Raw genomic sequence first — 11,966 nt, 5'->3', positions numbered from 1 at the left:
CAAAACAGGATTGAATCGGGTCAGCCCCAACTTGTCCGACTGGAATAAGTGTGATCCACCGGAGATTTGAATATGCTTAATTTTTGGGACTGGTATGGAAAAACAGATGAAGTGAATGGATATATAGCATATCATGCTCTAGGATAATGGTAACACCCACTAAGCTGGCGTGTAAGCAATTTACAGCTAATAAAACTTACGGCATCCAAACGACCCAATGGTTAACTACAGTAATTTGGTGATCAACTAGATCGAAGCCATGAATAATGATATACATTTTATCTCCTCGAATCAAAAGCCTCTGATCCCTACTCGATAGATAGACGCAGTTCACCTGGAGTAGCGCTAGACATATCGTCATTAGAAGTAGCAGAAGGAAGGCGTGATGTGTTCTTCTTCAGTTTGCTGGCACGCCAGTCGTCGATATAGGCACATTGATCAATGCCCAGATCTTGAACCCCATGGTGTCCGAGAGTTTCCAATATGTTTTCAGCTTCCCCAAGAAAAGAAGCTGCTTTCCTAATGCTATCTTCCTTTGCTTCGATGGCACTGGAAGAGCATTCGATGGATATCGCATGCGGTAAATTGGTAAGACAGGCTCCCAATATATCAGAAATCGTTACGGACAACCATTTTAATAATTCTTCCGCTGTCTCAAATTTGTTTTCATAGTCATCCAGAATGGTTTGACAGATTCTATATAGAGAATTGCCCGCCAATGCTTTGGCCGTCCACTTAAGAGTGTTCTTCTTGTTTCCGTACATAGGCGCCATGGTCTTCTCAAAGTCCAAAACACAATCCTTTCCAATGTCTGCAAGGCGTTCGATTATTTTCTTGGGATCCTTCTCTTCAGGGACAATTGTGGCAAGATCCACATCGAGCCATTTAAGGTTAAGATCAACACCTTGCCAGACGATATCTGCTGCTTCCTTAATGTTTACCAGCCCTTTCAAATCCAGCTTCTTCTCTATGAATCTTACGCAACGGAGGCCTTCATTTACCCCATGTAGCAATGGTTTGATCAGTTCTCGGTCCGTGCAAGGAATTGCAATGGCTATACTCACCAGGGTTACCAAAGGCAGAGCCCAGCAGTTGGGAGGACTTTCCTCCGAACCTACCGGGCGAACTACGTCGCTGTCAAAATCGCAAACTCCCTTGAAGCCTTCCGAAATTGTTGATTTGCTTAAAAGATCCATAAGATGTTTTAATTGGTTCTTTCTACCTTTACGGATCCATTTCTCTGTGTCGATGCAGCCTTGTTTCATGATCAAATGGACCAATTTTTCCTCACCCTCGAGATGTAATACGAAATCATTCAGGCCTCTCTCTGTATTTGAAGAAGACCATGTTTCCTCATTCGAAACGCTTCCAGAGGACTTGAACTGCCTTCGTGGTAGGATTGAGAGGAAGCAGGACAGCAGAATTTTGAGCCCAGTCATGACCAACATGAAAGCTAATCGAACAGATTTGCTGAATAAGACTATTGCAGTTTGCATTTGAAGACAGACATCCAGTATTAGATTTCTAAAGCCATAGACGAACCTTAAACAGCTCCTGCTCTTGATGTCGAAATATAAAGGGCTGTCTTTCCATTCCACCAATATCTGAATCCAGTAGCTCTCCACCTTAAACTCGCCTTTGAAGTCACTCCATGTTTTTATCTGAAAGGCCCTCGAATTGACGGCGGCAAACCATCTACAAGCAGGTGCTACAGTTCCTACCGCTACAGCAATTACTTGAGAAAATGAGACAAGCTTAGTCGACCACTTGTAATCTGATGGAGATGGAGGAGGGCTTGTTGAACGATATACGAGACGATGACACGAGTATGTTAAAGGATAATGTAGAAATGTGATGAATGACACCATCAGAAGACTAGCGCCCACGAAACAGAAAGCTCCCGAAATGGTGCCAATCAAGGAGCGACTGAGAACATACTGAGGACTACAGCTATGGGCCATCACCCAATATTTCCTCACATCATTTTTCAATTTCGTAACGGTGGATGTCTCAACTTTAACATCTGGCCCATCTGAAGCTTGCTGGTGTTTCAACTCGTACTGTTGTTTTAGCAACTGACTCGTGGTTGAAACCGTTAAAGCAGAGGAACAAAGAATCAGGAGCATGATTAGCATGAAAAACAGGATTATCATGTGTAAGGTTGAGAAGGTAAAAATTACTTCGGTTCTCAACTGAATGCAGACATTTATGAATATGGTGATGACTAGAATTACCAAAGGAACGACGTTCAAAATCACCTGTGAGTGTTCCATGGTTCCTAAAGACGGCATGAAGTTGGCCATTGCGGTGCAAATAAGGACGGTCCCACTGAGCTTGGTGAACTGATCTTGAGCCCCGGGCATTGGAGTGGTAAGATCTACAGGCAGTTTCGTTGCGATTGCTAGAAGGGTCAAGGAAGTGGCGTTGAGCGAGAAGAATCTGCATGGAAACCAGAGCTTTTGAAGGCGGAGCCCGTTAATGATATCGCCCGCCATGGCAAGTGAGCAAACTAGAGAAGCTACTGTTACATATACACCGATCCATGGCATCGGATCGCCGAAATGTTTGTCGTTGATTGCACATTCGTAGTTCTCCATCGCCTCTATCGTCTTGTCTGGTAATCTATCATTTGATTTCCTTGGTTTACTTTTATACCACTTTGTAGTCTTTAGTATCAACTGTGTAGACACGGATTGCATCCTAACCCTATCTAGACGGGATCAGTGCTGGTAGCAGGGGCTATGTAGGGCTAACTGTGATGCATGTGTTTTATCCAAAGCCGTCCATCCATTTTAAAAGATTATTTTAAAGCTATGAGATAAAAAAGGAGCCAGATCTAAGGTTCAAGTAGGCCACACCACAGGAAGCAGTGATGATAAGGACACCACCATTGAAACTATACTAGGACCCACAGTGATATTTATTTTCCATCCAACCTGTTCATAAGGTCACATGGACCTGGATGATGGGAAAACACAAATATAATCTTGATCAGAAACTGCTGTGGCCCCCCAAGTTGTTTTCAACGGTAAGCGTTTAATCACTACTGTTTCCTGTTGCGCGGCCTACTTGAGCTTGGATCTGACTCTTTTTAGGGCTATTGCCTTAAAACTATATGTTAAAATGGTTGGACGACGTGGTAAAACAAATACATCACGGCGGACCCCACAGAGCCCCTGCCACGACAATCCACGTCCTAACTGGATGGCTAAAGAGATCAGTGGTCTAAACTACAAATCAAACGGTCAAGATCATTCGATGAGTTGGAAATTTGGGCTGTAATCCATCTACAATGAATGGCTTACAACCGTCCAGATTGGCTGTCGGCTTACGTCTTGTTGTAGGGATCTCACACTGTAGACTAACGTCGTGTTGTGGGGAACTTACCCTGTAGACTAACGTCTCGTCGACTAAGGGTTTTTTTATTCCACACGCATTCATGTTGACTTGACTTCCTTCATCCACTGATCATCTGATCCGTTAGAACTTCTAGATGAACGGTCTGGATGGGCCAGATTCTCCGCTGGCACCATTGTTGCATGGTTCAATGCACCGAAAGCCTAATGCATGGTTCAATGCACCGCGGCATGGTCTAACCGTCAAAGCGGTGTGTCCAGATCGTCCATCAGGGCCATACGATGAATGGTTTTGATCAATAAAACATAACCGCATGTACCACTTGTACAGACTAACAAGCTAAGCGAATTGTCTAAATTTTCTCGTAAGCGTTGTCCATCTAACATAATAATACCAACTGACACAAAACCTCACCATGCCAGATGCCTCATTGAAGGCATGGCGATATAATCGACGGTCTCCGACCATCTATTTTCCGCGCTCCAATGATACCGGTAAGATGCAGCCGACGTGATTCATGAATAAAATCCAACCCGTCCGTCATATGATTCACATCATTTAACTCATTTTTGACTAAAATCAGGATAATGCGTTAGTTATGTGGCCCACGCCACAGGCAAAATTTAACTCATGCTCGACTAAAATCAGGATAATGCGTTAGTTATGTGGTCCACACCGTAGGGAAAAAAAAAATTGCGTGACAAAGTTCATCCGTAATTTAGTGGAGCACCCAATGCGCCGTGTATATACAATCCAGGCCATTCAGAACTTTCATCTGCTATGGATGAAGATTAAGGCATAAAATAATTATGTTTTAATATTCATGTGGGCCCCTTTGTAAATAAAGGGTGGCCGTCCCCTCTCATATTGTTCCCTTTGTTGAGGCCAATATGAGTGGTGGATTAGACGGAGTTTTGGCACCTGGAACTAATATGAGATGACGCATCTGATGGACGGGTTGGATGGTCTTTATACATCCGCGGGCGTCACCATCTTCCTGGTACCAGAGGAAGCTTACGGCTGTTACCCGCGTACGAGTATAACAGGAAAAGTGATATGGTAATGCCGTATCCTGGTATTTCACCATTTGGGACCGTCCATCTATTGACTCATAGCGATGGTGGTAGAGCGAGCGATGCATCAATCGGGACCGTTGATCTGGTGGCCCACAATATGGATGGCGCTTTTGTTTAAAAATCACATATCATCGGATAACGGCAACCATAGCATTTCTTCAAATACATCGCATCGATCTAGCGCAGATGTAAATATATCAACCGTACAATCTCCCGAGTAAAGAGATGGGGTATTATGCAGATAGGGGCGCGGATTATATACTGACAAGGTCAGTAGCCAAATTGCTACTGACGTGACGTCACCAAGCTCTGTGGACCCCACCATGATGCATGTGTTGTATCCATACCGTCCAACCATTTGTAGAGATCGTTTTATGGCTTGAGAAAAAGAATGAGATAGATATAAAGTTCAAGTGGACCCACCACAGAAAACAGTGGGGACAGTGACATCCACCGTTCAAAACTTCTTAGGGGCCACTAAAGTTTCCGATCAAGCTTATATTTTTGTTTTCATTTCATATATCTCTATGTTAACTTATGAATAGTTTGGATCTAAAAAATACATCATAGTGGGCCCTATAAATGTTTCAACGGTGGGTGTGACTGATCCCACGGTTTTCTGTGTGGGTCCACTTTAACTTTAGATCTATCTCATTCTTTTGCTCATGCCATAAAAAGATCTCTACAAACGGTTGGACGGTATGTATACAACACACGCATCATGGTGGGGTCCACAGATCTTGGTGACGTCACTTCAGGAGCGATTTGGCTACTGACCCTAATCCGTGCCCTGCACATAGGGTGCTGTTTGTAAGTAAATCAATGTATAATTCGATAAAACGGAAGCATTCAACTACAAGTGGCATGACACGTGCCCAGTGGGGAGAGGAGGAGAGAGCGACGGTCGTGGCACGGTCCGAAACGGACATAAGCTCGAACGCCCTCCGTTGCTTTTGAGACATCACGGGTCCCGACATGACAAAACTCCTCCCTAATCTCCATTTAGTTCGGTTTACCTTAATCGCGACTGAAGGGTCTCAAATATGGGTCGCTCCTTTAGGGACCCACTTGCACATATGTTCTGGAAACTGTCCATATATTATATTCTACCCAGGTGGGACACAGTAAGAAACTTACGCAGAATGGATGATTGTCATCATTAACTAGCTGAATATGGACAGGTGAAAAGAAAATTTTCAATGGTTCACATTTAACGAAATAAATCAACGATCAGGATAATTATTGCAGCGTGATTACTGGCTCATGTGTCATTCAAAATGGAATCCACTGGCTTGACGATTCCGATTATCTATCCATCTCTTCATGTGGGCCCCATAAGGCGAGACATTGTGACTATCGTAAATCGCGACCGTGGCAAAACGATCACATCTCTCTCTCTCTCTCGTGCAGTAGAAAGCCAGGACCTCTAATAAAATATTGAAAAATAAAAAATAAAAAAATAAGAAAAAGTGGGTCACTTACGCTATCAGATTCCTCACGGCTCCTCAAGGAGAGGAACATCGCGAGACGCCCATCTCTTTCAGAGGGTGTGCGTGCCTCCCAAGTTAATGATTGATGTGAAAGCAGGATTTTGACAGGTTTTATAACTTAGAACGAGTCCACTCAAAACTCAATACAATCCATCCCAAATAATACTATTTTCTGACTTTTTGGTCACCTACTGGAAACAATGTTTTCTAATCCGTTACAGACTCTTTTAAAAAGATGAACCAAGTCGACTCATAACTCACCCGAGTCCTATGTTGATGGGCCATGTTAAAGGATGATCCTCTCCTCGCATACTGATGCCTCCAATCATCCTTTCAATGTGACCTACTAAATTGACAGTCTGGATCCACTGCCTTATCTGCTACGTCTCAGGGCGAGGAAAGCTCCTCAATAATACAGTGGGGCCCGCATGATTAGAGTTGGAAATTTTCCACGAATTTTAAACGTGGAACTAGTTAGGTGGATTGACTGACCAGAGACGCGGATTGGGTGTGCCACCACAAAACAGGAAGGACGGTTGAAATCCGCCATTAAAGTACTGCCATAGACGAAAATGACTAGCGGCACTCTTTTAATTATCCCTCATATCCCGAGGATAAGAACAAACTCTTCACGGGCAATGTTCATCAAACCCAACTGCTCGTAAGCATGCGAATAGAGGTGTCGGTGAGCCGGGCTCGGGCCTGCAAAATCAGACCGAAACAATTCAAAATCCGTACATGTGTTTATACTCAATAATTTCCTATTTGTGGTTCACATGAGTACGGATCTACCTCATGTCCTAAAATGAGCTGGCGAAGGGGATGAACAAAGCAGGCAATAAGCCCCGTGGAGCTTACAGCTGTGGGAACTGAGCACAACAGTGGGAACTGTTACTTGGGAATTTAATAAATTGTATGGAAATTCATAATAAACTAATAACTTCGAATCCAATAATAACTAATCAACATGGTAATTGAAAAGGGGTGAATTATAGATAACAGTAATAATAGAAGCAGGAGAACCGTGGCATGTTACTTACTGTCTAAAAGACAAATTCGCCACCACCATATGAAGCAATTAATAGATCGTTAGTTTGTTGATCTCTGGCTTCTCCTTGAACAGAGACTTGATAATCTCGTTTACCTCAAGAAAGTAAGGAAAATAAAAATTAATAGCCAATTGTTTTAATCTGAATTTTTTTCTCTAAAATACGAATTTTAACTGATGAGATATCAGTTAAACAAGTAACACGTATGTAGACAATTTAAAAAATGAACTCTTTATAAAGGCTTCTCAAAGTTAGAGACAATTTGATGCAGGACTAAAGTTCTGGAAAAGAAAAAAATAAAAGACCAAAGGTGATGTAAGAGACAAAAAAGAACCAACTCCTTTTATCTCTCCATTTTAAATTATTTTAATTCAAAACCAAAACTAGTAACACTTGGGAGTGGCATAACAGCTCCGATTAAGAGATAACACATGGAGTTGGAGACAATCAGGAGGTTGATTGGCCGGAGACATTGATCATTAAAACTTCTTATGGGCCACGAGAGTTTTAGATCAAGATGATATTTGTCATTTCCCTTTATTCCTGTCTGTGTAACCTTATCAACAGTTTGGATGGCAAATAAACCTTATGGTGGCCCTAGGAAGTTTGTAAGGGTGTGCGTTCAATCACAATTATTTCCTGTAGTGTGGTACACCTTAGATTTGGATCTGCTTCATTTTTTTTTATGCCCTGAAATGAGCTGATAAAACGGATGCACGGTGTGGATATACAACATGTACATAAAGGGGGGCCATGGTCACGGCCTGGCCGGATCTGCTCCGGAAATCTTCTGGGATGGGATATGCTGCATTAGAAGCTGAGAACGCTGCTGGGTCAAGGACACTGGAGCTTCAGAAGCAGCAGTTCTCTCTCTCTCTCTCTCTCTCTCTCTCTCTCTCTCTCCTGCTGGATTTGGTGGGTGTGGCTTGGCATTTTTCACTTTGTGGTTGTTTTCTCGTGGATTTATTTTATAAGAAATGTAGAAGAATATAATCATGTTTTGTGATGCATTTTTCAAGGAAGTGGATTGCGTACTGAGTAACTCTGTAGGCCCACCGTGATGTATGTGTCTTATCCATGTCATTCATCCTTTGGCATGAGCTCAAAATCCAAAGCTCAAGTAGACAACACCACAGGAAATAATGTGAATTGAACGCCTAGCACTGAAAACCTTATTGGGGGCTACAGAAGTATTGGATCAAGTTGATATTTCTGTTTTCCTTTCATTCATGTCTGTGACACCTTATAAACATCTGATGTAGGTGGCTCATCAGGTCATCATCCTTTCTACCAGCATATTAGAGCATGAGCTCTAAATTCACGCATATCCAAAGCTCAAGTGGACAACACCACGAGAAACCATGTGAATTGAACGCCTATAATTGAAAACCTTTATGGGGCGACATTAGTCTTGGATCAAGCTGATATTTCTGTAACAGCCTTTTTGGGGCAGCAGAAGTCTTGGATCAAGCTGATATTTCTGTAACAGGTTGGATGATGAATAAACGTCACTATGGGCCCTGTGAAGGTTTCAATAGCTCACATCATTATCCCCACTGTTTCCTGTGGTGTAGTCCACTTAGAGCTTTTGATATGCTTCAATTTTGGGCTCAAACCCTAAAATGAGCTGGTAGAAAGGATGGACGGCATGGATATCAAGTTTGGGCTCAAACCTAAAATGAGCTGGTAGAAAGGATGGACGGCATGGATAAAGACAAATACATCCACAGTGGTCCTCTCAGAGCTTACTCAGCAAAGTACTGTGTATAGAGTTACTCAGCACGCAATCTGCTTCTATTTTTCATAATTTGAAAATGGTTTGAAAAGGCACAGATGATGAACATGGTACGAGCTTACACGTTAAACCCATTCCTGAAGGGAATGTGAAGGCTACTTGGGCCTGTAGTATTTAAATCCTCAACAAGGCCACTTTTATATGAAAAATTGGAAGATTTTCAACCCTCTTCGACTATCATAACTGTTCTCTCAAGTGGACCTTTTCGAAATCCAAGATATCAAACACAGTTTCTGAATTCCACAGGAATCCAGGCTGCCGATGGCAGGAATTGAAAAACATGGTTTTGGATTCTTTAGTTAAAAATCCAAACCTAAGATGCCAAACAACCCCTGAATCTCATAAAATAAATTATATAGGCAAGGGCATGCCTTTTAAAGATCTGAAGATATTACAACAGAAAGGAACCACATTTTAAATTAATTTACATGTGTTATGCAAAATCTACAACAATGAAAGCCAGAATGAGAGTACAAGGGCTGTGACAAATCCCTCTGAGAGTTCCTGCTGGAATATAGCAGAGCCACAGAGGAATTAGCACTTAAACGCATTGGCATGCAGCATTCTCAGCTGTGTGGATCCGCTTGTTATGGGTAATTAAGAGAGAACTGGTTTCTTTGCATTTGGACCATCTTGCTGCCTTTTTCTCTTCCTTCTTCCACATCTTTGCAGCCAGAGATGAAAATAGACTCCTGACGTATGTCGCCAGTGCTGCCATGAGATCCCTGCATAACAAACACCACAATCAGATCAGCAAGAAGTTAACAAGGAAAAAAGAATAATGATATCAGTGATTCTAACTCTAGCAAGTAAACTTACTATTTTACTATAAATAGTAAGTTTTAATCTGATCATAATTATTAATCCTTTGAGTTGTAGGAGTTGTGCCCAACATGAAAAAGGCTTAGAAAAATTAGGAGAGTAATGTGGTTAGGCCAAATTGGACACTTATTATTTTTGGCCGAAAACCATGAAGTCTATCAGGAATCATGACCGTCTATAAATAGTAAGTTTACTATTTATAGTAAGTCACGTTTTTAGGGAGTTTTGAGTTGGAGTTTGAGTCTAAAACTCCATCCTAGGTTTGAACTCATTATTTAAAGGATTGTAATTTCATTTTTATCATCAATCAATTTATTAGAAATTATTTCTATTTTATCCCTCATGGATCGAGGAAACTCCATGAGGAGTCCAAAGAGCTCCGTGGATTCGTAGTAGTTATCGCTGAGGAAGACGGTGATCAACCTCATCACGTCCTTACCTGTGTCATCCTCTACTTTAATCACTTCCATTCACCTGGTCAAGATAGTCTCATTCCATAACAGTTTAACCTTGAGAATTGTTCGCCTACAAGATATCACAACTTGTGGTAGAGTGTACCTTTTTCTTTCCCAACAACATGCCACTCATGCAGGACATCAGTGTGATGTAGAGTGGGTCGCGGACAGTTTCATGGCCAAGATGGATTAGAAAAGGCCCGGTCGACGACAGAAGTGACCTAGAGCGTTGGACCTTAGATCGGGCGTATCTCACAATCCGGAATGAATTATCGGGCGTAAAATATATGATTTTGGGGTAGAACGAGCTACTTTAGCCAACCAACCCTACTATGCTGGGTTGCGCAAGCCGGATTTGCGAAATACCCCTGGATCGATGGTCGTTTCCCTGTTTTAATTTTGTTTTTACTATGAATAGTAAATTTTATTTTAATTATAACTCTTCATCCGTCGGGCTTTAGGAGTTGCGCCCAATGTGAAAAGAGCTTAGAATAATTAAGAGAATGGTTTGGTGAAGCCAAATAGGACACTTACTATTTTTGGCCGAAAACCTTGCGCACTAGTAAACATCACGACCGTCTATAAATAGTAAGTTTACTATTTATAGTAAGTTGCAAATTCTAGAAGTTTTAGTTGTAGTTTACTTCTGATTTCTCTCCCATTGCTTAGTATCCCTATTTAAAAGGTTGTGAACTCCTTTATTTCATTCATTAAATCAATTTCAAATTTATTAGAATTTATTTCTATTTTCTGCTTTCTTTCCTCGTGGATTCATGAAGTCTCTGTGAGTCCAGAGAAGCTCCGTGGATTCGGAGTAGTTATCCTCTCGAGGAAGACGGTGATTGACCTCATCACGTTCATCCCTGTGTCATAGTGCCCACCACAAGGATCACCTGGCACGAAAATCAGGCATTTCTACTCATCAGGTGGGTCGCACCATTGGAAACAATGGACAAACAATGGTCTGGATTAACAAACAGATGTGGCCCACCTAGTGAGTGGATCAGTCTGACTTTCAAGAAGGGTGATCTTCATGGCAGCACACCAATGACAAGTGAGATGTTGGTGGGAAAGATCGTATGGTACCACAACTACTGGTGCTGTTGCATGCAGGTGATCAGTTCGCTTTGACCCCATGGCTTAGAGCTCATGCGTAACCTTAAAGGTTTATAGAACTCTTAGACTAGCAATGCTTCAAATTCATGTCTAGGGAGGTAAATGGAAGTTTACTTTTTCAACGAAAAAAAAAAGGAACAAGAAATTGTTATATGCCTACAAGCAGCGGATAAAAGAGTATTGACCCCTGACTCAAGAAAGAACTCGGTAAAAATTTTCCAAACTCCGAACTCCTGATTTGATTTAAACAGCAAAGGCAGATAAACCCCACATCTCAGTAGGGAGTTTTCTATTTTATATCCCTAGAAGTAACAAAATAAAAGGCACGGATAATCAAAATGCTACAATTTAATGGGGAAGGATTATTTTACTTACAGCGGAGAGCAAGTAGATCAACCGCCATTTACGTAGTACACAAACAAGAATGAATCATAATGTCGGCCCTTGATGTAATAAAAACTCGATAATCTTCTTAAACACTTGAATTGCATCTTTTTTTTTCTTTTCTTTTTTTTTTTTCAAAAAAAACAAAGAAATTTTATTGATATGGAGCAGGAAAGATACAGAAGGGAATTTCGGGTAGGTCCAACGACAAAATGAGAAGGGCCCGCCTATCATAAGACGGAAAATTCACAAAGAGCGATGAGGAATTAGGCGATCCTTAGATTTCCCAGTCCTACTCTATCCAAGAAAATAAGACCGCGAACATGCGAAAGAAGTTGCTGCACGGAATGGAAGCGTTTGTCCAGTTGGAATTCGCTCCTCGAGCCGGCCAACGAGTCCGCCACCGAGTTGGCCTCTCTAAG

At 41.8% G+C, this 11,966-nt stretch overlaps 1 protein-coding gene and 1 long non-coding RNA gene across 2 annotated transcripts; both read right to left on the bottom strand.

Moving 5' to 3' along the window:
- Positions 1-308: 308 nt before the first annotated feature.
- On the bottom strand, positions 309-2,597 carry LOC131233714 (uncharacterized). The gene has a single exon (XM_058230500.1). The coding sequence runs from the start codon at positions 2,595-2,597 to the stop codon at positions 309-311; it is 2,289 nt and encodes a 762-aa protein (XP_058086483.1).
- A 6,498-nt stretch (positions 2,598-9,095) lies between these two features.
- LOC131233884 (uncharacterized) lies at positions 9,096-11,657 on the bottom strand. Its single transcript, XR_009165397.1, has 2 exons — positions 11,536-11,657; positions 9,096-9,492 (listed from the first exon to the last, which is right to left on the bottom strand). It is a non-coding gene; the product is annotated as an uncharacterized LOC131233884 (long non-coding RNA).
- Positions 11,658-11,966: the final 309 nt, after the last annotated feature.

This window comes from Magnolia sinica, chromosome 18, assembly GCF_029962835.1.
Source record: "Magnolia sinica isolate HGM2019 chromosome 18, MsV1, whole genome shotgun sequence".
Classification (NCBI taxonomy): Eukaryota; Viridiplantae; Streptophyta; class Magnoliopsida; order Magnoliales; family Magnoliaceae; genus Magnolia; species Magnolia sinica.
The sequence above is the reverse complement of the archived record's forward strand: the minus strand, read 5'-3'. Positions and strand labels throughout refer to the sequence as shown.